Raw genomic sequence first — 22,761 nt, 5'->3', positions numbered from 1 at the left:
TCATTAGACATGAGGATCTTGAATGAATGCGCCAAAGAAACAGCAGACGAGATACATTCATCGAAGACGAGATGAGTTGACGAGGAGGAAAAAGGCCAAGCAAAAAGGGATCGATCATGTGTCTTTGTCACTCCCAGACAGTAAACTGTCCCACCTCCAAATGAGACTCCGAACGGAGCCAACGTTTCTTCTCCATGTCAAATGCCCAGTCAGCATCCAAATTTATCCATTCATATCACATCAGGCATCCAGAAGAAGTTAAATCTGCACGATCATCTCAAAGCGGCATCTCCGATCTTCAACAACTAAAGCTCGTTTGTGTGCAGTGACAGGGTAGAGTTAACCCGGCGTCTCGCGCTGAAACCTGACCAGTGAGTGACCCAACACCTTTTCCCTCATCACATTCATCGCTCCTCTGACAACTGGTGAGATTATCCATAAAGTCCCCATTCTAATAATAACCGTACTACTGGAAGAGTCCAGTTCACTCCAACCCGAATCAGAAAAAACAAACTTCAACCGATCTACAGCTTACTGGAGAGAGTGAGCGAGAGAGAGAAGCACGCATTCCCATTCACCAAGTAACCGCCGAAGGCTTCAATCTAAGTTCCCTGACTACAATTACCGCCACGCCACAGCTGGATAGCTGATGAAGAAATCAAGGAAATGATAGCCAGGTAGGCTCTAGTTAATCGACGTAGACTAGGTGACCTAGGGAACCCCAGCGCCAGAATACCACCTCGGAATCCAACCTTCAGAGCCTGGGCCACCGCCTCCACATTCCACTAGAATACCATACAAGCCCCGGACATTGGGGGTCTGGGTCGGGGTTTGGGTTTGTGATGATCATTGTGATAGAGCATGCATGCATATATGCTGTACAATCTAATTTCATGCGCTTACATGGAATTGATTGATTGGATCGGACTTCAGCTGGATTGTCTCCACAGGAGGTGGTTGTGCAACCTGCTAATCGCTCTTGTACAAAGCGATGACGAGAGAATTACTACTATACCCCTGGCGTGTCGCACAATGGCTCTGTCCAACCATCGCGTTAGGGGTCTTGAGGGGTTTCGTTTACTTCTGACCCTTGGTATGACTTGCATAAGGTGGTATTGCTTCATTTCCTTTGGTTTGAGAGCACCCGACGCAGGTAGGAGTTGCGAGAGGCAGGGGCAATGTCATCGTCAATGGCTTAATGGCTGCCTAGAGACACTGGTTACTCGATACTACGCAGGAAAATTAAGAACTACGGTTGCTAGTCTGTTGCTTAGAATATTTTCATATTTGCATTTCCGTGTGCTTAAGACGCCGTAGCAGTGCATACATGTCATCAAACGGAGAAAATCAAGGTAGGACAAAGAAAAGCAATAGGTCTTCGTAACACAAGGTATATCCTTCGATCAACTCCAGAAATCAAATGTCATCAAACTCGAACTTTTGGCCATGAGATATCCCCCATCTTTCCGACCACAAGAGAAAGAAGACCTAATTCTGTCGGAGAGAGAACCCATGCAGAACACCCGCGTTTGGTAGAGAACGAGGCTGGATCAACCAAGCCACGTTCCCGATGTAACAAACGCATCATCGTCTATGCTAGAAACACAGACTCTAAATCCATGTACAAATGTTCAATATGTCCTCGGAATTAGCGGAAATCCAGGCACGCTATGTTCGCCTCAAATCAGAGATATCAAGGGTATCGCGCAGTGTCAGGTAGTATTTAGAAAGGGAGCTGGGTGTGGCGGTGGGCGTCCATCAGCTTTCGTCGGACCGCCTCCCCACCGTTGTACCCACTAGCTTTGCGCTTGCGCGTGGGGGTGCGTTGGTCTGCATGGCGTGCATGCCTGAAGACGCTAGCGGGGCGAGAAGGCGAATTGGCCGGCATAAATTCCCGATGTTGTGGGAGACGCAACAGGGCTTGGTAGCGGTTGTGATTCCGGCGGAATGCGGTAACGATGCCACGGTCCAGGTGATTTAGGAATCGCTCCGCACTGCTGGCCTGCTGGGAGTCAGCACCGCGATTAGGGGTCGGCGTACCCGTGCCGGCCTGTAGGGGTCGGGCAGTCATTGGCGACATCAGCGCCTCTTCGTCAAACGCCTTGTCCATTTCGTCATCAGATGACCCATCACCGAAGTCAATGAAGTCTTCGACATTCAAAGCCGACTCCGGATCATCTTCATCATCGTCCTCGAAAGAGCTATCGATAGCAAAGTCACGGGACGGATAGAACGCCTCGGGCGGGCCCATTACCTGACCACCCGGAGCAATATCATTACCAAGAGCAGTCATCATAAGATTGGCACTCGATGCTAGCATGGGGCTCAGATCAGCATGGTTGGGCGACGCGAGGGCATCCGTGTCGCTCTCGTCAATAAGATGCATGGTAGTAGCCCGCGGGCTGTTGTGAGCAGTATTGCAGGCACTGTTCGTGGCAGATTCAAGCCAATCATGGCGAGAAGAAGCATAGGCAGGAATGATCACAAGGTGCTTGCCAGTGCAGTCGACAAGTGCAACAGGTTTATGAGGATCGGCGACAAATGTCCCCATGATAGGTCCTCGCCGACGAGAAGTGGTTTCGCTCTTCTCATCGCCTGTGGGCGCCAACGAGGCCGAAGAATCACGACGCAGGATAGATCTGGGATGAGTGATGGTGGCAGGAGGGGGGAGATCTTCATCTGTAGTCTCGCCATCATCGGCTTCAAACGTGTCAGTAAATGAAATGTGCGGGGTTGACCAGCTGCATGCATACTTTCATAGCCGCTTGACTCCGAACCGTCGGAGATGGCATCGGATTCCACGTGATAAATATTAGAATGCCCATAGTCTGAGTCGGCATACATCTCCTCAGATTGACGCCGGCGGCGGGATAAATTTTCATTATCATTGTCGATCATGCGACGCAACTGGGGATCGAGACTATCCTGCTGGAGGAAATCACTTGGGATCTCATCTTCAGTATGGGAATCACTATCAGACGAGGAGTCTGAGTCTTCCTCGAAATGCACCCGGCGCGGCACCGGGGTCTCAATAGCAGTCTCGCTAGCCATGTCGGTCTCCCCAAAGGCTTCCATGGCAGTATAAAGCTGTTCTTCATCAAAGAAGGACGCAGCCGACAGGATCATATGATCGTCGAAAACATTGGGACCGGCCCAAGCATCAGCGCCGGGAGCAGCCAGGATACCACCAACAGGGTTTTCATTCTCAGATTCCACAATCAACAACTCTTCCAACTTCTCTACATCCTGTTCCTCATCATCTGAGCCATCGCTGATATAGTCCACAGCGGCATAGACATCATCGGAGCTTTCATCGGATTCATTGTTATCATCGCTACTCCGTTGGCCATCGTAGCCGTCATCGTCGGAGAACTTCATCTTTTTTGTCTTCTTTTGTTTGACACCCGTCTTATGGGCCCTGTCACGGCGACCATAAGACGGGCCACGAACAGCGGGCTGTTCTTCTTCGTCATCTGCATCATCATCCTCGGAATCATTTGCATCATCGCTGAGTTCGCCAATGGATGAGACGGATGACACGCTCGAGACGGAGGCCGCTCTTCGTTTCCGATCAGCGTTCAGAGAACCGAGGGAGACAGCTTTATTGGACGTTCTCGGGGAACGACCCGCGGGGTTGTGATGGGTAGCCTTTGCGACACCCTGGGGTGACCGCTTCGGGGAGTGTGTTGTTGGCGCCATTATATCGTCAACAATAGGTATTGTTATATTTCTTCCTTGGGAGAGGTCTCTCAGTTCTATCGGGACCGACAAAGGTTAAGAAGCACTTGTTGGTTCGACAAAGTTTGCTACCCGTACAACCCGCCGCAATAAATCGATTGCGTCAGCGACTTGAGAAGACAGGTTCAGGGACCGATATCGTAAGGTAGGAGATTTTCGGAACGTAATTTCGTAATGGCGTAGAGAAAGGAAAGGATGTCGTGATGGATGTTATAGACAGCGTGAGAGAGATCAGGATGAGTGGTGGTATATCGGTAGGGGGTGGTGATCGGATAGAGGGGAGGGGAGGGCAAGAAAAAGGGACGATAGCAAAGACTTTTCGTAGACCGCAAAAGCACCTCACCGTCCAGAAAGGGACGTCAAAAGTGCTTCTCCTGTAAGTGTACTGAGGGGCAATTCCGACGCTTGCCTATTGTTGCGTCGAAAGAGGAACAGATAATCGTCAAGTCAATTGGAGATTACTCGGAGCTGCTGGACTGGGGAGCATGGAAAAGGCAGCCGTGCCCCCCAGCGAGGAATCTACAGCTCAGCGAAAGCCATCCTGGCGAGGAACCCTTGACGATATCTGGATAGTAAAGAGGAGAATAAGGGGTCTTTTGAATGTGAATAGAAGGTGTTGTGAGAAGAGTCTGCGACCGAGAGTGGCAGAAGAAGATGAGGGGTGGAATAGAGGGAGGAAGGAGGAGGGAAAAGACAGCAGGGGAGAAGATCATCTATCCGTACGCCGTCGTACCGTGACGAGCAGGTTACAGGACGGAACGGCCTTGGATTGCCTGGGGCGGGCCAAATTTTCCAGTCAGGGTGGAGCCCGCCTCGGCCGGTCGCAGTCTGCGGGGTCATGATTGGTCAGGAACCACAAAAACAGTGACGCCCATTGGCGGGCGGGTGTTCACCGCATCTTTTTTCTTTTTTCCTTTTTTATTCTTTTTTTGCCTGCAATCCACCCCAGCTGGTCTCTGCAGTGGAAGCCAATCATTCGCGGGGGACTTGTAACAGACTCGAATAGAAGGCGACAATGATATGACCGGTTTAGTACCACTTAGTCACGCCCTGTCCGAAGAGGCAACAGAAGAAGTAATCTCCGTCTGGCTCTTACCTCCTTTCACTTAGTACAAATCTAGCATTATTTCCATTTCATATGGACTATGTATAGCATACAGTCTCGGAATGGGCTACGGCATGCACTCCGGCACGTCCCGATTGTCGAACGAAGACAATCCTGAGAGCACTTGGGTAGTCTTTTCTCGTTGGGTACCTGAAACTGCAGATGGCGTCGACGGATCTTGCCATAGAAAGGGATACTATTATGGGGACGGAGACGGCAAATGGGAAAATGAACGGCGCCTTGTGGCTAGGAAGGAATCCCACTACTAAGTTTCTGCTTGCCATCTATGACTTGGCCCGCTGTTCCGCCTGCCTAGTACTAAATCACCGGACAAATCATGAACAACGCTGGCGACGGAGTCACCCGAGGATTGAGCATCGGTGACTCACTACTGTTCTGAGTTGGAGGCATTCATTCGCCTCCAGACGAGCGTTATGTTTGGAAACTCCAGATGAAATCGAATCTATCCAGGGTTGAAACATAACCATATGGCGAACCGATGCAGCATCCCTACGTATTCCCCCTCCGTTCCACCACTGACATACATTCTACAGACTTTACTTACACAGTATGTAAGTAAAGGCAATCTGTTAGATCACAGGCATGCAGGCAAGAACGCAGATCGCACCCGAGGCTCTGATAAAGAATGAGGGGCCTTCTTTTTCCGAAAGTCGTGGCATGCAAAGCGGGCCATACTGTAAGAAAGGGGAGAATAAGCAAATCTTACAAGCCAAACTCCCTGCCGCTAAAGGAAGGGAGGACAACTTTCTGAACCGTGCCCTCTGCACGGTGACATCTTCTCACATCATCTTGATAATAGCCGTCACTGTCTCCGCTAGATCAGCTGGTCCATGATTCATCGAATGCACTGCACTCATAGGTATGATTCATCAAGCGTGCGTCTAGACGCAGGAAACACGAGTTGGCTGCCGGATGGCCTGCACTCCTCTCTCAGAAGGTCGGGAGTAAGGGAGGATGACATGGATGGACCCGGATGGCTGGCCCTGATGGGCCACCTTACCGGATGAGGTCAATCCCACCACTCGGATTGGCCAAGCCCGGCACTGGCGGCTATGCCTTACCTGATATGGACTAGTCTGTCCATGGGGAGGAAAAGATGCTGCCTCGCTGGTCTTCCTTGCTGCTCACAGTAGACTGCAATGGGCACGTTGATCGATTCCTATCTTTCGCGACCCTTTACTTTACGAAACTGGTCTGTCGTAGAGTATATATTACCAACAATGAATGTTTTCTTTGAGATATGGCTACCGTCTAGCCGTTCGGATAACTAAGCCAGCTGTCAGTCATACTTACAGCTAGCAGGTTAAACGTGAGATAGCCGCCGAACATCAACACGGTTAACTCAATCCCCTTTCCCCTAAATGAACTTCCACAATCTTCCTCATCAGGACCCTTACCGGCAACCATCAATTGCTCCCAAAACACCGCAAAGACACAGGATCCCGATCCTTCAGCATGGGTATCCAGACGCACGGATAGATGCGACAGAGCCTCGGTAGCCGCGGCTCAAGCCTAGACCTCCAGCCTTGGGCGGGTGCATCAAGTTGCAGCAGGCGAAAAATCCACCAGAAGATCAAGGCATAGTAAGTTCAGTGAACAGCACAACATAGGGGTCTCGAGCGTCAATTAGACCAACAACGCAGCGGCTAATTCTCCGAGATTGCCGTTGCACCTTCACAAATCAAGAGATGGGCTATTTCCAGTATCTCTGTTTTCCGTCCTGTATACACAACAACTCATCTCACAGAGATAACTCATTGAAAGTGACTAATTACTTAGGAAGATATTCTGGAGATCTAACAACGCACGTGATAGTACTAATTCCCGACCGGATCGACTAAAATAGATCAAAGTGGAAAGGAAAAAAGCCACCGCATCAATAATCCCAGGAGGTCCGTGACATTTTCGGCATCATCCCGAACGGACTGGGCTGGGCACTACTAGAATACTGTGTACAACTATCGATAAAATCCAAGGCAAGTAGTAGGTAAGCTGTCTCGGTTAGCCGTGAGCTAGGCGCTACTATTGCTGGTCCGTTTGCGTTGATTATTGTTCAGTATATTCACTTATTTAAGCAGTGAGGAAATCAGCTGTCTTTCAAGAAGAGGAGAAAAAAAATTCACACCATACTTTCCTACTATGCCCCTCTACAAATCATTCATTGGGATAACCAAAGATCAAATAATCACCCATGTCCCTGAGCGCAGAGAAAAAGACAATGATGATCTAGTATGAATGCAAAGCACCACACCACTTCTTCGAGACAGGTACATTAGTCTCATGTTCCTTTTCCTCGTTGGCCTAAGAAAGAGGGACATACTCGGGCATGGATGATGGATGGGAGGGGGGGACTAGTAGCGATGCCTTTGGCATTCATACATGATGCATGCATGTTGTAATTGGCTCAAAACAAGCGGTAAAGGAGAGGGACAACTGGCTGCTGGAAAGTCAGCCGGTTGGGCGGTTGGATGTATCGAGAAACACCCTACGACTACGTACGGGGCCGGCCAGCCATCCAGCCAGCCAGCAACTTGTTTCACTACTACTACTGCTAATATTCATTGTTGTTGCTTGCGGAGTAACTTCGTGCGACTAAAGCAAGATTTCTGCCCACATGTGAAGTGCTGGCGGCTACTGATAAAAGTTGGTTATATTGCTTAATGTAGGTGGATGAAATGTGCAGCGGGAAATGGGCTGATAAGCAGCAGTAGCAGCAGCAGGTGAGGGGGACCTACTGTAAGTAAATTTTTCTTTCCATCAATACTTACACATAGTATCATCCCTCGTGGCTCCATCACAATCCAGATTTATGTACATTGAAACAGTGATACATAAAACCCCATTGTCAACTATTCAATATTCCCTAATCCACTACTAAGGGGCAAAAGAGGGGGGAACGTGGCCTTCCATTCCATTCTTCCAAGATTCTAGTGACCTGACCCAGTTATCGTTATCAAGATTGGGAAATGAGCGATAGTGGATATTCAATGATGATGCTGCATTGCCCACTATTGTATGGTAACAGTAATACCATTGCATACGGCTAGTCCACGTCGAGCAGAATACAGAGTGGGGCCAGATTATTCAACGATCGGCGCCCGTTGCAGACCCCATTGGTCAATGCGTGGCTACTTTTGGCTGTCTGATTGGCTTGGGTGGCTGCACCCCGCAGTCTCGTCGATTTTCTGGCAAAGCAAAGCAAAGCTCGTCGTCCAGCACAGCTGAGATACTATTTATGTGCCATGACGCTGTGCGAGGTACTTTATTGTCCACTAGAGAGATACTTGGTTGCTGGTGATTCGAGTGGAATCTACGTCCGTATACTACACAGCGGTCTAAGCTCCTGCGGGTTGCAGCCTTGCCCGGAAAGGGCGGCTAGACGGCAGAACTTCCAGAAGGGGACCGGTTGGAGGACATGATGAAGTATCTGAGATGGATGTTGCCACCCGGTCTGCCCACAACTTGCCCGGTCCGCGCTTCAACCATGGGTCGCGTGATGTTTGAGGTAGGCTAAGTGATGTTTTCATTCAGTCTCAGAGGACAAGTGGCCGAAAGACATGGGATTCTTAAAAGTAGATCCTGGGGTTAAAGACGAACAAAAGGTATCAAAATGACGTTAAGTTAGAAAGCAATTGCGCCCCTCCAAAAGCGATAAGAGTGTCCTGCTCATGTACCTGGGTAGGGTTCAATTTTCGGTCCTGCCGGTGTCGCTTTCTGGTCCGACCTAGGCCAGATTGAAAGGATAGACTTGGATCGTTTTGGCCTGGTAGAAATATCCTCCTTAGGTTCATTTTCCTTATCCTTTGAATCATTCGTAGTTGTGGCGGCCTCTCGTGCTTGTTGTACCTCCTTTACCCCTTGACGGATTTCCGCCGCAGAAGCTCCACGGGGCGCCGTGGTCGTCAACGTCTCAGTATTGCGGATCTTCCCTTCAGGTGACTCGTCATTCAATTTACCAATCTCCTCTTCGGTGACAAGACGCTCATTTTCGAGGCGGACCTCGCGGCCCCGTTTATGGCAATACCAGAGAACAAACAAAAGAACTAGTGAATATTAGTGACTCCAATTTCATCCTAGTCGTATCGGGGCGCAACGTACTAAACAATGCCATTGACCAGAGTACATTCATACCCAACACTGCGGGGAATCTAGCCCGTAAGAATGCCATGATGGACCGTAACATCCCTACAAGCGCTGCCGGCTTCCCTACTAGTTCTTTCAGGCTGGGAACCTTAAGTCCCATCTTGTTGGCGGCGGCGGCAGCCTTGCCTACATTGTCCACATTGATGCCACTTTTACTGGCCTTCTCAGTGGCAGCAGCGAGAACTTCAGGGGCCAGTGTCTCAGTCCATTTTTCAGGAAGCTTCTCGATCAGGCCCTGGAGGAACTTCGGGAGTTGTGAATAAGTGCTTTGCAGTTGTTTGTTGCCGTTCTTGAGGAGCATCTCAAGATCATGATACGCAGTCGGAACACCGTTGACCAGGTCCTTGAAGATCAACGTGAATTTACGAAGGAGTTCCCGTGTTTCGTCACTTATCGAGAATACGCGGTTGTTTTCAGCCGCCAAATTGAGGCGCTCGAGGATTTCCGTCATATCTTCTGCTTCTTGTCTCGCTTCATCGTCTTCTTTAGCTTCAGAGGGCTGTGCATCGTTTGAAGCACTTGGTGCGGGAGCTGCTTCACTCGCGCCTTCGCTGCCCTAGTTATCAAAGAACAGTTAGCTATGTGTGCAGACACCTACAACGGCGGTGTCGTAGCTACCTTCTTATCCACCGTACTCTTCCTCCGAATCCAGCTCCATGGCCTCTTCTTCTGCGTAGAACCCTCGGCCTTAGAGCCTTGAGAAACACTCTGAGAGCGCTCTGTCTTCTCTCTAGCCTTCCGTTCTTCCTCCCCTAGCTCCTTTCCAAACTCCTCTGCCGGTGACACTGGTGATTGGGTAGTATCGATTGTATCTGTGGGTACGGGAGAAACGGGCGATAGATGGGTATCAAGTTCGGTGGTAGGCGAGACCGGCCCTTGATTCGCCGGATCAGAGGTAATATCTCGTAGGAATGCCTCATCTTCTGTTGTCAAGACGGGTTCATGCGGTTGACGTTGGGACGGGCGTCTCCAGTTCTTCCACTGGGTGAATTGCTGCATGGCGAACTATCCCGCTCCGCGCTTAGTCGATAATGCTTTATAAAGCCTATATGTGTCCTCTTATATTTAGTGAAGTTCGACAAAGCAAGCTATGCGGATAAAGGAGCCGTTCCTTCACTTTGCGATATGGCTGCCTGAACAAAGGACGGTGAACATACCCCAGATATATAGTGGTTTCGAGACCCACCGGTTCCGGTGCACGATCAATATAAGTGAAATATACACGCTGGGAGCTGTTCAACGTAGAAAATTCTGCTCTTTCTTCAATTCATGGCCACTCTGAGCTCGAGAGCCGTTGAAATACAGCTCACCGAGCAAGTCAAGCGATGATATCACCGCAGAAGATAGGTCACATGTGAAGGCACCCCGCTGGTGCCACAGTTTGCACCGCCACGATCTGTCTGTATCGGGAAGAGATCGGCTGCACCGCCGATCATTGGTCGGTTCCTGTTCGTTAAGGCATCTACAAGTGCTCGGGTCCAGTTCAGATCATTGCTTATTGCAACTCTTCTCTTCGAAAGTACTGCAGATCTACAAGTGCAGACATCATTTTCCATGAATTCTTCTATTAGGTATGCAGATGTGGAGGGTCTGAAGTGTGCTTGTTTGTACTACTATATGGTTGAGTTAGCTCATTTCCTACTAACTCGTGAGAAGGTGCTATGTTGAATACGCTGATCGTATATCTGACACTCTCCAATTCACTAACATAGTCAGAAAATACATTAGAGTATATTAGTGAGCGACTGAGGATGTTAAGCTCTACAAAACACCTTGTGTCAGCCATATGCAGATTCCACATTTGGAACCTACCTAATGCCGGCTACGACTCTTGGATATTAGTCCACTCCTTCACTTTCTGAAAGTCCATCACCCTATACTCCCCTCCGAACCTATTTTGGGTATCGTCCCAATCTCGGTTCACAGCCTGCTCAGGTCTCCAACGAACGGCAGCTGCAATCCTCGAGTCCATCCTCCCTTCGAGCCGGTCAGCAATAAATCCACCGATCGAGGGAATATGGGCGAATCCACGACCGGACGCCCCAACTGCAAGAAGCAAGGATGGATGTTCAGGATGATAATCGATGAGAAAGTTTCGGTCGACCGTATCAGCGCACCAACATATCCGTGCGAATGAGAAAGGTCTGTCCGCCAACTGAGGCATCGTTGCTCTCAGGAGACCGCGGATTCGCTCGGCCGACTCAACGGGGATCTGATGACGTGCAAAGGGGACGCTTCGTCGTTCGCCATCTGGGCCGACAATCCAGTTGCAGTATCCTGGATGTTCGTCACATATCTTGAGTTCGTGCTTTTCTTCATCCGGTTCAATGAAGAATCCCTGATCGGCGTTGAAAAGGACAGGTAGGTTACGATATGCCTTGGCTTCCTCGGGTGACATGCGAATATGGGCCAGGGTCCAGGCAGTTGGCCGAAGTTGTTTCTTGAAATCGAGGAACTGGTCCGCATTTGCACCGGCGGCTAGAATGACCTTGGAAGCAAAGTGTTGCTTTCCATCTGCTGTTTCGGCCCCGACAATATCCCGGGGTTCAGTCTTGGACGAAAATAGTAAACGGACAACTTTTCCTTCGGGGTCGCCTCCGATGAAGGTGACTCCAAGCCTTTTGGCTTCGGTGATGGCTGATACGAGGGCATTCCGGGCATGCACCCACCCAGCACCTGTCTTCTTCCAATATCCTTTCCAGCCTGGCAGGGGACCCGTCAGAATACCCGAGGGAAATGCCTTCCGGAAGTCCTCCGGGTCGTTTAGCTCCACTACGTCGCCTCCGCGGTCCCGCCGTCCAATATGCTTGAGACCGCCCGGGGAGAAAGCTGAAGTGATGTTCCCAACATTGTGGAAATGTGGCTTGAACACCGGGTCGTGCTGAAAGCCCCTAGTGAGTGCGGCAAAAAACGTCTTGTTCACGAAGTTGGGGTCGTCCTCGGCGGGAGGGTCCGCTTCGCTTCGGTTAGCTACATCCCAGGTACACCTTGGGTATTCCACACTCACTGAAGGAGACTATCTTGTTCACGTCATTGCCCGCCGAAATGGCGGAGGGCTGATGATACGCATCTAAGACAGTGACATTGGTATAACCCCGTCGGGCCAGATGAAGGGCAGTGGACGCTCCCCAGGTGCCTGCTCCGATGATAAGGATGGGCGCTTGAAGCATGGGTACGTCTATCGGGGAAGCGGAGTTAATGCGAATGAAAATGGAGAGTGATGGATGCTCTGAAGACTGATCGGCGCGCATTGTGTGGCCACGGAGGATTTCGGTTTGCTAATGCAATGATGCAGATGGGAGGGGAAGGCCAAGCTTATCAAGTTGCCATCGACGGCTAATCTCATATCAACCCTGGCCACAAGGCAATGGAAGGTCGAGGCGTAAGCAAATCACATTGGGAGTTGATAGCGACATGGTACAATGGTGTGAGTCCAGCATAAGCGTCGCGATGTTTAGCAGCCGGTTAGCGTCCGACTAAGCTCCATCCTCCAACTTTACTGCTTCGCTTGGACCTGCCGCCCCTCTTGCCTGCCCTCTACTTTTGCCTCCACACTTTGATAATTATCCCGATAGCGATATCGCTATAAACCTGGGGTAACATTGGCTAATATCATCCGAAGCTTATCGAACCCCAGATTGTCATAGTCGCAAACCGTTGCAATGCCTCTAATGCCTTCCCCTCCTCCTATAAAGAGAGAGGCAGCCGTCGGGATGGAGACCTCTCAATCAACAGAGCTTCAAGTCTTTCTCTGGTGCTGTCCTGACCATGCCTATCTTCAAAGACAGGGACCTTGACGTTCCCGGCACTGAGCTTCTGATCGATCTTCAACACGACCAGAACGTTCCCCATGGCAGCTCCGATATTATCCTGTTGCCCCCTCCCACGGCCTGTGAGGGCGATCCTCTCAATTGGTCCGATTTCAAGAAATACTGGCATCTTCTCCTTGTCTCTGCATATGCCTGTATCTTTTCATTTGCCGAGAACAACACCGGAGATGCTTACTCGACAATCGTGGACATGACTGGGTCCACCATGACCATCATGAACGGTGGTGGAGCATTGAACTATCTCATGCTGGGTCTGGTGAATATCTTCTGGATTCCAGCGGCTATGAAGATTGGTCGTCGCTTTTGTTTCCTCGCAACCTTACTCCTTTGCATTGGCTCCTCCATCTGGATGGGCGCTTTTCATACTGCGGGTGAATGGTATGGATGCAATATCGTCAATGGTCTCGGTACCTCCGCCTACGAAGCTGTTATTCAGCTCGCAGTATTTGACCTCTTCTTTGACCATCAGCGCGGTCGCATGCTGGGTTTCTACATCTTTGCTCAGCAGCTAGGTTCTATCATTGGTCTGGTCTCAGGTGGATATATTGCTGACGGACCGGGCTGGCGCTGGGCTCAGTGGGTGGTCTCCATTGGAGAAGCGGTGTTGATCATTATCTTCTTCTTCACGTATGAGGAGACATTGTTTCCCCGTTTTCTCTTCAACCCTTCGCAGAGCTTGCCTACGGCCGAGACCAAGGCAAAGAGCCCGATTGATGCGACCGAAACCGCCTCTCTGGACAAGAAGGATCCCGCCACAATCGATAATGCGAGTGTGAACGAGGGATCAGCCAGTGATACAATTCCAGCGCCGTCTGAATTCCCCAAACGGACGTTCAAAGAGAAATTGAGACTCTGGGTATATTACCCGCAAGATAAAACCACATATTGGTCTTACTTCATGCGACCATTCTTCCTGCTGGCTTTCCCTAACATCATTATTGTACTGTCACCTATCCCAAAGATAAGGCTTTGCAACAGTTACTAATACATTGTCTAGGCTGGTATTATCTTCGCCTTTGGCTGCACCTCTGGCATCGTTACCAATAAGACCATCTCCGAGATTCTTACTGGCGCGCCGTACAGCTTCACTGACGGCCAGACCGGCCTTGCCTATCTGTCTGCTCTGGTTGGCAGCATCATTGGCTACCTTACTAGTGTGATGGGTGATAAGATTGTCATCTACCTCGCTCGTCGCAATGACGGTGTTAAGGAGCCTGAGATGCGTCTCTGGGCTCTGACGCCTTGCTTCATCTATTCGGCGGTGGGATATGAGCTTTATGGCTGGGGTGCCCAGGAAGGTGCCCACTGGATGACAATCACTGTGGGAATTGGAGCGATGATTGCTCAGCAGGTAGCTGCAACATCAACAGTATGTTAGTTGGCCCTTTTGACAGATCAAAACTAACAGTTCCAACAGGCAACCGCCTATGCCATGGAATGTTTCCCCGGTGTTGGGGGTGAGATTGTCGTGATTCTCGCCATCTGCAGCTCCATCATCAACTTCATCATCTCCGAGACCACACAACCGTTCTACGAAGCCACCGGCCCCGGCTGGCTCTTCCTCTTCTACGGGATCTGCGTGATCATCTCACTAGCAGCCGGAATGGCCGTCTACATCTGGGGCAAGAAATGGCGGAGGAAATGTGCCCCGAGATACTACAAGTTCCTGCAGGAGCGAGGAGGAAACACTATCTAAACCATCACAATATATACCAAGCTAAGACCAACACGAAACATCATGGCTTGCTTACCTGCTTGCTTCTATCACCAAAATGAACCAACGTCATTATCTACATAATACTAGTAATACTACAATCTGCCTCCAAAAACTCCTCCAGCCTCTCCACCCACTCATCTCTCCAACTCTCCACCCCTTCCACAACCACCTCCTTTCTCACCTTCACCACCCTCAAAGCCACCCCAATCCTCTCCATCGCCACCACCTCATCACACCGCACCTCCTTCCTCGGACAACACACCTCCACCTTCCTCAACCCCTTCAATTCCGCAATCCTCGCGCACAGCTGCATCCACGCCAACCGTTCCCTCGTCGCAGGCGCTCTCCCCGCCCAAACCATCTGTCTTGGCTGAAGCCGCACACACCGCACATGGTCACGTGCGTAATCGGACATCCTGCCCAGCAGACTCAGCAGAAACAACTCCGCAAGATCATGCGTGAAGATCACCCTGTCGTATAGCACTGGAAGGGCTTCTAGGTAGATTTGCTTGCTTGTATAAAGCAGGGAGATGGCAATTGAGCCCGCGGGGACACGGGTGTAAGTGTATCTATATTCAATTCGATCTCGATCATCATTTCCTTTGCCACCTGGAGATAATGAGGATGAGGATGTAATAAGGAAGAGTTTACTGCGCGAGGCAGTTACTATGATGGGGGGTAGGGAGAAGACGTGCGCGTAGATCAGGAGACGGAGTTCGACTGGAAGGGAGAGGAGTTGGAATGGTGCGTTTTGGGTTTGTGTTGTTATTGTTGTTGATGTTGTTGATGCCAGATGGGTTATGTATTGAAGGAATTTGGAAAGTGGTTTCATTATTTGGGAGGGGAAGGGGATCTACGGTTCTACAGTAGGAAAGGGGCGGGTAAACAAAGTAGTGAGCGAGAGGGTGAGCGAGTGAGTGGAGGTATCCATTTGTGAGGCCTCACGCGTTACCTGTTTGGGTAATGTGCTGCGGGTCGCTTTGTGAATAGTCAGAAGTATGCAACAACTGAGTAGTAGTGAGGGTTGATGATTATGATCATTCAGATGTTGTGTATGCAAAAATTTTGCTAGGTAAACGCTTTATGTTTTGGGCCTTTATTACTTGGTTGGAGACTGTTGTGCTGCCTGGTCAGCCCTCCTTCGGGGATTGGATGTATTGGTCAATCAGCTCCGTTCTCTAGACTTTGAGGTTCATTGACACAAGATAAGTTATTTTGAATGTAGTCGTAAGTATCATTCTGCTGCTTATAACTTGTTAACTACGTAGTATTAGATATTCAGCTTCCAGCAAGAGAAATAATAGTTGTAGTCTTTTCAATTGATGGGGACTTATTATACTGAGTTCTTCTACAGCTAGCTAGTAATTACTATGACACGTGCTACACATGTGGTCGAGTTGTAGCAGAGATTTGTCATCGCTCTTATAAGTAATAAGGATAAGCCAAAAGCCGCCCGTATAAGATTCTACACATATGATAGTACTACTTATTAGTAGTACTCAGACGTATACGTCCACTTGATGAACATGGTTTTCAGATGAAGATGATACTATAATATACTATATTTTGGCTGTTGCCACTCTCAATTTTAGAGAGAGGAATCCAGATATGATAGTGTTCGGCTATGTGCTCGTCAGCCCCCTGCGTGGATGCTATAAATCTGATTCTGTGCGTGCGCTACGAAGACTGGTTTTCCAATTTGGACATCTTGGCCGTCATTGTCTCTATCGACTGATAGTTTCATGATCTACTGTCAATAGTGAGTCAAGCCAGGTATGAAATGCCTGCCCCAGCAATAGTGATAATATTACAGCCTATCAAACGCATAACATAACCATGACATGACTGATTAGATACAAGAACCGCTGGACAAGATACATGACAATAGAAATATGAGACTGGATATACCAGCACAGCATGCATGTACACACAGAATAGTCACGCTCACGCCAGCAGGAACAACATAGGACAGTCTTAATGTAGTGACAGTGTTGAAATGCACAGTATTGACGCCGATATCAATATCACAGGTAGCACATAGCAGGAGAAAATGACAATTAGAAGACAAGACATATGAAAGGAAAGATGAATGATAGAATAGACCGAAACAAAGCACTCCCCTTCATACCTTCTTCTACATGACCAGCTCACTAATGCCTGAATTCCAGGACCGCACCAATTTCTTAGGTAGACTTTCTCTTCTTGTATGTCCGCTTTGGTTTCTCGGCAGGCTCAGGCTCAGCTTCAGGCTCAGCTTCACCCTCATCGTCAGCAACGGGGGCTTGCTTCTTCTTTGCCGCGGGTCTGCCCCTTTTGGGACGAGTAGTGGCGGGCTCCTCAGCAGCAGGAGCAGCAGCAGCAGCTTTGCCCCGCTTACCCTTGGTGGCGGCCGCCTTCTTGTTCGTTTCGACCAGAGGAGCATCGGACTCGTCATCCTCGACAGGTGCTTGCTTGGAGGCAGCACTGTTCTTTCTGGGCTTCTTAGTCTTGGGCGTGTCTTTAGCTTCATCAGCTTCGGCTTCGGCTCCAGCTTTGGTACGCTTCTTGGTCTGGGGAGCGGCCTTCTTGGTCTTAGGCGTCTCTTTAGTAACCTCTTCTTCAGCCTCAGACTCGGCTTCTTTCTTAGGCTCCGCACGAGCGCGCTTCTTGGTCTGGGGAGTGGCCTTTTTAGCCTTAGGCTTTTCCTTGGTGTCTTCTTCCTCAGCTTCAGAGCCGGATTCCTCCTTGGGCTCAGCGCGAGCGCGTTTCTTACTCTGAGGAGTGGCCTTCTTTGGAGTGGACTCCTCTGGGGTTTCGTCCTGGGCAGATTAGCATCGATAGAGCTAGATTCTTGGAGCGGAAGAACATACCTTGTCCTTCTTGGTCACACGCTTCCGGAATCCCGTCTTTCCAGGCCGATTTAATTCGACATCCTGAGACAAAAGTCAGACTTCTTACAGACAGAAAAGTTGAAATTAAATATGAAACTGATTCTAAAAACTTACCCCCTTCCAGTCTTCATCATCAACATGGCCCTGCAACAATGCTCTGCGAACCTTCTCCTGCAAATCTTCAGGGAGTTCGTCATAGCCATCCAAGGCTGACCAGTCTCTCTCGCCTTCTTCACCGACCGTTTCGATCATATTAGCAATGATCTTGGGGGTGACACAGCCCCTGTCTAAGGCATTAGCAGGGCGCTTCTTTCGTCCTAATTCTCATCTACTAGACTTACCAGTGACGCCAGAAGTAGCTCTGAAACCGTTCGGTATCAACCCAAGAGCCATGACGCAACTCGCCCTTGAGGATCTTGATGCCCTGGTCTTTACATTCTTTGTTTTTGCAACCGGCGCGGCCGGTTGAGGCTTGCTCTGTGTAGATGGTTAGATTTGAGCAAGATGTGTAAATTCGATTGAAAATATCATGCAAATCAAAACGGCAGGCTTGGGGCAAGCAAAATTAAAATTTATTCAAGATTTGGCTCAATATGACAGTTGGCAGTCACTGCTGGACAACAAACGCATCCCCATCCTAGTAAAGCAAGTTGACAACAAAGCCATGGGAAAAGCAAACAGTGAAACCAACGTTCAAAAGCGAAACGGCGAGAAACTCATCTTGAAAGAAGGCAAGCAGAACTGTGAGCGAAAAGAATAACTTACCGAGACGATAGGCACCCATATTTTAACAGCAACACGGGCAGCACAGAGGATGGTGATACTGCGTGCGGGAAACTTAAACTTGCGTGCTGAGAGGGAACCAAGATTTATGGGTGCGATCGCGCCCGGGTTCGAAGGGTGTATTTGTAACCTTGGGACTCCACCGACCCAACGAGAAAGAAGCAACACAGAAAAGATGGAAATGAAGAGAAGGGGAAGATGGAAAAGAAATGGGGTCAAATAAAGAAGAGCGAGGGGAGAAAGAAGAGGGAGGGAGGACAGGACAGAGCGAAAGATGAGCGAAGGCCTGGCGCTGCTGCCAACGGAACACGCCAAAGACCAATGCCGCAGTGCTGCTTTTGCTTTCTGTTTCTACTGCCACTCCTTCTGCTCGTCTCCCACAGAGTATTTTCTGTTCGATTGTTGCTAAGCTGCTATTCAAGAATCTCATAATAAATATATCTTTAGGTCCAATGAATTTATATTTCTTTGCTCAGTTGATGCCGTCATACTCGTTTAAGCGCCTGATTTGTGGATAAATAGCTATAGTTCAGTCCTTCTTAGCGGAGTTCCAGTCCAGGATACTGTTCTACTGCATCAGCAAATATTCAGAGATACTACTCATAATCAAAACTTCAAACGATTACCAAGTAGTGCATATTTGTAGCATAGATCCGAGTGACTCTCACCCAACTATTACAACGTCTCCCACTTATCCACTGCCCAAAACTCCATTCCGCAAGATAAACCAATGTATCGTAGATATCATTAACAAAAGTGGATGGTCTCTTATGATCAGTCAATAACAAGATCAGGGCCTGATAATTATTTGCAACAGATTCATCCAACATCAAGGTTATTGTTAGACAGCCGCGGCTACTTCCAAAACCTCAAGCTCCGTGATATACTTTCGTAGCATAACCACGGCCCCAAGGCTAAGACGCGAGACAAAGGCCGAGGCTCTGCGCTCCTCTCCATTGCTAGAATTGTCGTAATGATCTATCATCGCCAATGCCGCATCGATAGCGCGACGGAGCAGTAGGGGCCTGTCGCAATCAATTGACCTTACGCGACTGGGCAGATAATTCCAGGTCACAATGTCCTCCATGCCGCTCACTGGGTGATCGAGGGCATATTTGATATATCTGCGTGTAGTCAAGAACGTCCTTTCGGTGTACTTGTTTGACTCGACTTGCCGGTCGCCCTCCGCGGCAAGGGCTTCATAACCGGCCTCATCTGGTAAACAGTCAGCCTTTGATACCGGAGTTATACACATTGCCCATAATGCTGACTTACTATAGAAAGGGGCTTTCACCAAGACCAGCCCCATAATCGAGACTAAGACCTGTAGAACAGTGGACTTGGTTGCTGACCATGTTTCCTCCGGATTTTGAGTGGGCCATGTCCCTAAAATGCTCAGGCAGATTTTACCATCTTCATAGAGGTTCGGATTGATCCTTCCTTGACCACTAATCCACGAGTGAAAGAATGCTTCGGGAGGCTTTTTAGGAAAGTCCCCAGGCAAGTGCAGGTCTAGCACAATCGGTGCATATTCGTACGGGGTCCCCTCTGGCCCAATGAACAAAACCCTGAGAAGGTCCATCCTTGATTCCCATGCTCGCACAAAGATCCCGGGAGGAAGAGATTCACTGAGTATGTCAAGTTCCTTCTGAATACACCTGGTGCGTAAGACCGAGCCCCTGGCCTCGTGTTTCGAGATGAAATGGTGGTCGGAGGGAGGGACGCCTTCCAATATGAGGAACTCTGGAGGTAAAGTCATTTCCTCGCTCTGCTCAGCTACATCATCCGAATTCTCTCTCATTTCAAGGTGAGAGTCACCATTCCCCGTGTCAATGTCTGCCTCCGTGAAACAATCGGCCTCTGTAGATTCGGGAACAATATAGTCATTTGCAGTGTTAGTGTCTGGGATTTCGTCAGGCTCGTCTGTCTCCCACTCATCCTCGTCGCCAATTGAACTCCCTTCTTCATCCTCGTATGCCGTGTTCATTGACATGGTCGATAAATCACCTGGAGCTGGGATCCCGGCTGAGCTGGAAAATCCTACGTTAATGACCATCATAATCTTTTCAAATGGGACGCGGATGTCGCGACAAGCACCCGTAGCAGCCAACCGAACAGTGATATCTCCATTGGTCTCAATCGCAATAATCTGTCCGACGAAATCTGCAGTGGGCTTTTTATTGAGCTTACGCTGGTAGTGGTAACTATGTCTTGGAGGAAGAGGGGTAGTGTCAATTGTAGTCGTACTTTTGAACCATTCCGCATCCAACATGGAAATACTCATAGCGTCGAGGTATGCATGTACCTGCGAAAGTGACAACGACGACGTGTAGCTATAGGTGCAAGGACCGGCGACATTATATGTATTTAATTTTCCTTTCATCAAAGCCGATTCATGGATGGTGTCTGGGGCGAGAAGAACGATGTCACCATGTAATCTCTCCAGACAAGGAAACACGTCAAGCTCATATAGAGATACTTGGCTGACTGTATCACTCAGCTCGCCCAGAGAGGAGTAGGGGTAGGCTAGGATTTGCCCACCATGCAAAAGTACGACATCGGGATCTTTATACCACTGAACGGTAGCTATTTGCTCCCGGATGTCAACAGCCTGGACGATACCCACAATTCTCGCTCGGATTGTTGATCCCCCGTGTCTCCTATGCTTAGGCAGCTGTTTGATATATGCAGGTATGCGTTCTGATGCGGGCAGATCGATGATCTCAATCCCATCCTTTAGGACGACAATACTCCCAGGCCAAATGTTTTCATCAATTCCGGTACTCGCACAAAGAGACTTAATATCTTCGGTTGTGACACTCCCGTCCGACCACTTGACAGTCAGTGCCGTCTTTTTTGATGTAATTTGGAAGATGTTCAGATCGCAACCAAAGGTCTCTCCGAGAGGAATATGTTGGTAAAGATATTTCTGAAAAGCACTTTTCGGATCTCGAAAGCGTACCATCTCACCGATGTGAAGACGAACATCAGATTTTACTGTTCCCCCAGTTGGGAGGTTTCCAAAATCGCATTTCACGGCATCGCGTTCCAAGACAGGTGCTCTGAGAGTTTCTATTTTATCCGAGATCTCAAGTGTTCCAAGGCCGAACACATTCGTACAGAGCCATTCAACTTTATACTCCGTAGCTGGCGTGGACAGGACCTGGCCATGGCCAAAAGAACAGATATCTTCCTTTGGGACTACACCCCCGTTTATCCCGCGCATATTTTTGTATTTCGTACACACATACTGACCCGGAATCACGAAGTCATGCTCCAGGTATTGTAAATTGGCATCGACAATTCTACACGGCTGGCCCGTAGGCATCCATATAAGTTCTTTGTCATCAAAGATGCAAGGAACCTCCAGAGCATTGGGATCGACAAGCGAGACCGGCACGTTGGAAACGCGCAGAATAGCATCACGATCAACTTGCCGGATGACTCCCAGTTTCTGGCGATAAATAATCAAGTCATCTTCTCTGAACTGCTGGTGGTGCATGAGCTCAGATAAAGGTACATTATGCAGTGGCAGAGGACGAGAGGATCCGGCCTCGGGTCTTGTGCGGCTGCGAGGCATGAGCCATTCGTTGAACTCGACGGAGCCATATTCGCCTAACGAGTCGTCATAGTTACGATACGCAATTGGCTCGAGGGTGCATGTAGCAGATGCATTGATGACCGTGCCATATAATGTGTCGTCCGAATTCCTTTTGACATGACTACCGAAGTCGATGTACCGGTCAAGTAGTTCAAGGTCGTCCTCATGAATGAGAGAATATCCTTGCGAAAACCAGTCAAACTCAACAAAAACATATCCTTTGCGCGGCTATACAGGAGAAAGGGAGTTTAGTGAACATTATTTCTGGCTAATGGGACCTGATAACTTACCACACCGGTTTGTAAGAAATCGGTCAGAACGTCTTGTGGCACCGAGGTATAGGATACCACCAAGTAATCTTCTGGCGGCCCAGATGGATTCACCTGGGATTGCCATGTCAGTCTATTTGAGTCATCGTTCTTGTATTTATCGGTCGTAGGAAAACGTACATCAAGATATGTTCTCTAGCCGTGTATGTTAGCGAAGCGAGATTCACTGATGCTATCAACGGGAGCCATACTACAACAATACCTGTTAAAGATGGATTTGATTTCAAGCAACAAGTGTCATCGAGATCAAACTAGTAATCATTAGGATGTCCAGGCTGATAATGATGTCGGCACAGCTCACACCGGGTCATTGCTCACCTTGAAAGTACGTGAGGTCCCCGTATTCGGGGCGTTGGGGACGCCACTCGTATCCATGTTGGCGGGGTAAGAAGTAGGGAGTGAGATATGATGGGAAAGTACGCAGCACTAGGCGAGCTTTGAAGGTACGCACTCACACAGACAAATATACGCTGAATATCAATTGGAGCACAGGATACTGGCCAAAGGAAAGAAAAGGACGTATGAGGGGGAGGTGGGAGGTCCCGGAGGATGATAACAGTAGGAAAAAGCACAGCCAGTGCCTGTCATGTGCCACGGCCTGATGCAGAGGCCGATTGATTCATG

The 22,761-nt window shown here is 49.2% G+C and overlaps 8 protein-coding genes across 8 annotated transcripts; 2 read left to right on the top strand and 6 right to left on the bottom strand.

Annotated features, from left to right (window-relative positions):
* Positions 1 to 1,553: 1,553 nt before the first annotated feature.
* Positions 1,554 to 3,820, bottom strand: BDQ94DRAFT_27625 (uncharacterized protein). Its single transcript, XM_026775388.1, has 2 exons — positions 2,754 to 3,820; positions 1,554 to 2,700 (listed from the first exon to the last, which is right to left on the bottom strand). Exons 1-2 carry the CDS (start codon positions 3,697 to 3,699, stop codon positions 1,724 to 1,726), a joined length of 1,923 nt encoding a protein of 640 aa, XP_026626953.1. The 5' UTR covers positions 3,700 to 3,820; the 3' UTR covers positions 1,554 to 1,723.
* A 1,375-nt stretch (positions 3,821 to 5,195) lies between these two features.
* BDQ94DRAFT_142925 (uncharacterized protein) lies at positions 5,196 to 5,798 on the top strand. Its single transcript, XM_026766122.1, has one exon. It carries the CDS (start codon positions 5,447 to 5,449, stop codon positions 5,696 to 5,698), a length of 252 nt encoding a protein of 83 aa, XP_026626952.1. The 5' UTR covers positions 5,196 to 5,446; the 3' UTR covers positions 5,699 to 5,798.
* A 43-nt stretch (positions 5,799 to 5,841) lies between these two features.
* Positions 5,842 to 6,602, bottom strand: BDQ94DRAFT_142924 (uncharacterized protein). The gene has a single exon (XM_026766121.1). It carries the CDS (start codon positions 6,269 to 6,271, stop codon positions 6,116 to 6,118), a length of 156 nt encoding a protein of 51 aa, XP_026626951.1. The 5' UTR covers positions 6,272 to 6,602; the 3' UTR covers positions 5,842 to 6,115.
* A 1,928-nt stretch (positions 6,603 to 8,530) lies between these two features.
* Positions 8,531 to 10,006, bottom strand: BDQ94DRAFT_169994 (uncharacterized protein; the record flags this gene model as incomplete). Its single annotated transcript, XM_026771392.1, has 3 exons — positions 8,531 to 8,907; positions 8,963 to 9,563; positions 9,626 to 10,006. 3 exons carry the CDS (start codon positions 10,004 to 10,006, stop codon positions 8,531 to 8,533), a joined length of 1,359 nt encoding a protein of 452 aa, XP_026626950.1.
* A 513-nt stretch (positions 10,007 to 10,519) lies between these two features.
* On the bottom strand, positions 10,520 to 12,564 carry BDQ94DRAFT_178446 (NAD(P)/FAD-dependent oxidoreductase). The gene is made up of 2 exons (XM_026773129.1): positions 12,015 to 12,564; positions 10,520 to 11,977 (listed from the first exon to the last, which is right to left on the bottom strand). The coding sequence occupies exons 1-2, from the start codon at positions 12,256 to 12,258 to the stop codon at positions 10,830 to 10,832; spliced, it is 1,392 nt and encodes a 463-aa protein (XP_026626949.1). The 5' UTR covers positions 12,259 to 12,564; the 3' UTR covers positions 10,520 to 10,829.
* A 99-nt stretch (positions 12,565 to 12,663) lies between these two features.
* Positions 12,664 to 14,631, top strand: BDQ94DRAFT_27550 (major facilitator superfamily domain-containing protein). The gene is made up of 3 exons (XM_026775387.1): positions 12,664 to 13,777; positions 13,835 to 14,206; positions 14,255 to 14,631. Exons 1-3 carry the CDS (start codon positions 12,776 to 12,778, stop codon positions 14,531 to 14,533), a joined length of 1,653 nt encoding a protein of 550 aa, XP_026626948.1. The 5' UTR covers positions 12,664 to 12,775; the 3' UTR covers positions 14,534 to 14,631.
* Positions 14,632 to 16,316: 1,685 nt separating this feature from the next.
* Positions 16,317 to 18,523, bottom strand: BDQ94DRAFT_142915 (uncharacterized protein). Its single transcript, XM_026766120.1, has 5 exons — positions 18,190 to 18,523; positions 17,766 to 17,901; positions 17,539 to 17,707; positions 17,404 to 17,466; positions 16,317 to 17,352 (listed from the first exon to the last, which is right to left on the bottom strand). The coding sequence occupies exons 1-5, from the start codon at positions 18,206 to 18,208 to the stop codon at positions 16,738 to 16,740; spliced, it is 1,002 nt and encodes a 333-aa protein (XP_026626947.1). The 5' UTR covers positions 18,209 to 18,523; the 3' UTR covers positions 16,317 to 16,737.
* Positions 18,524 to 18,831: 308 nt separating this feature from the next.
* BDQ94DRAFT_178442 (ubiquitin-conjugating enzyme E2) lies at positions 18,832 to 22,512 on the bottom strand (the record flags this gene model as incomplete). The annotated part of the gene is made up of 5 exons (XM_026773128.1): positions 18,832 to 19,422; positions 19,483 to 22,036; positions 22,099 to 22,272; positions 22,329 to 22,388; positions 22,456 to 22,512. The coding sequence occupies 5 exons, from the start codon at positions 22,510 to 22,512 to the stop codon at positions 19,049 to 19,051; spliced, it is 3,219 nt and encodes a 1,072-aa protein (XP_026626946.1). The 3' UTR covers positions 18,832 to 19,048.
* Positions 22,513 to 22,761: the final 249 nt, after the last annotated feature.

This window comes from Aspergillus welwitschiae (assembly GCF_003344945.1).
Source record: "Aspergillus welwitschiae strain CBS 139.54b unplaced genomic scaffold BDQ94scaffold_14, whole genome shotgun sequence".
NCBI classification, from domain to species: Eukaryota; Fungi; Ascomycota; class Eurotiomycetes; order Eurotiales; family Aspergillaceae; genus Aspergillus; species Aspergillus welwitschiae.
The sequence above is the reverse complement of the archived record's forward strand: the minus strand, read 5'-3'. Positions and strand labels throughout refer to the sequence as shown.

What these genes read in the sequence shown, in the direction of transcription:
- BDQ94DRAFT_27625 (XM_026775388.1), bottom strand. Translation starts at nt 3,699, where the DNA reads ATGGCGCCAACAACACACTCCCCGAAGCGGTCACCCCAGGGTGTCGCA. An exon ending in GGAGTCAAGCGGCTATGAAA is followed by an intron (nt 2,701 to 2,753) that starts GTATGCATGCAG and finishes ACACGTTTGAAG; the next exon opens with CCGATGATGGCGAGACTACA.
- BDQ94DRAFT_142925 (XM_026766122.1), top strand. Translation starts at nt 5,447, where the DNA reads ATGCAGGCAAGAACGCAGATCGCACCCGAGGCTCTGATAAAGAATGAG.
- BDQ94DRAFT_142924 (XM_026766121.1), bottom strand. Translation starts at nt 6,271, where the DNA reads ATGGTTGCCGGTAAGGGTCCTGATGAGGAAGATTGTGGAAGTTCATTT.
- BDQ94DRAFT_178446 (XM_026773129.1), bottom strand. Translation starts at nt 12,258, where the DNA reads ATGCGCGCCGATCAGTCTTCAGAGCATCCATCACTCTCCATTTTCATT. An exon ending in GAACAAGATAGTCTCCTTCA is followed by an intron (nt 11,978 to 12,014) that starts GTGAGTGTGGAA and finishes CCTGGGATGTAG; the next exon opens with CTAACCGAAGCGAAGCGGAC.
- BDQ94DRAFT_27550 (XM_026775387.1), top strand. Translation starts at nt 12,776, where the DNA reads ATGCCTATCTTCAAAGACAGGGACCTTGACGTTCCCGGCACTGAGCTT. An exon ending in CTTTCCCTAACATCATTATT is followed by an intron (nt 13,778 to 13,834) that starts GTACTGTCACCT and finishes TACATTGTCTAG; the next exon opens with GCTGGTATTATCTTCGCCTT. An exon ending in AGGTAGCTGCAACATCAACA is followed by an intron (nt 14,207 to 14,254) that starts GTATGTTAGTTG and finishes CAGTTCCAACAG; the next exon opens with GCAACCGCCTATGCCATGGA.
- BDQ94DRAFT_142915 (XM_026766120.1), bottom strand. An exon ending in ATGATGAAGACTGGAAGGGG is followed by an intron (nt 17,467 to 17,538) that starts GTAAGTTTTTAG and finishes CTTTTGTCTCAG; the next exon opens with GATGTCGAATTAAATCGGCC. An exon ending in GTGTGACCAAGAAGGACAAG is followed by an intron (nt 17,353 to 17,403) that starts GTATGTTCTTCC and finishes TAATCTGCCCAG; the next exon opens with GACGAAACCCCAGAGGAGTC.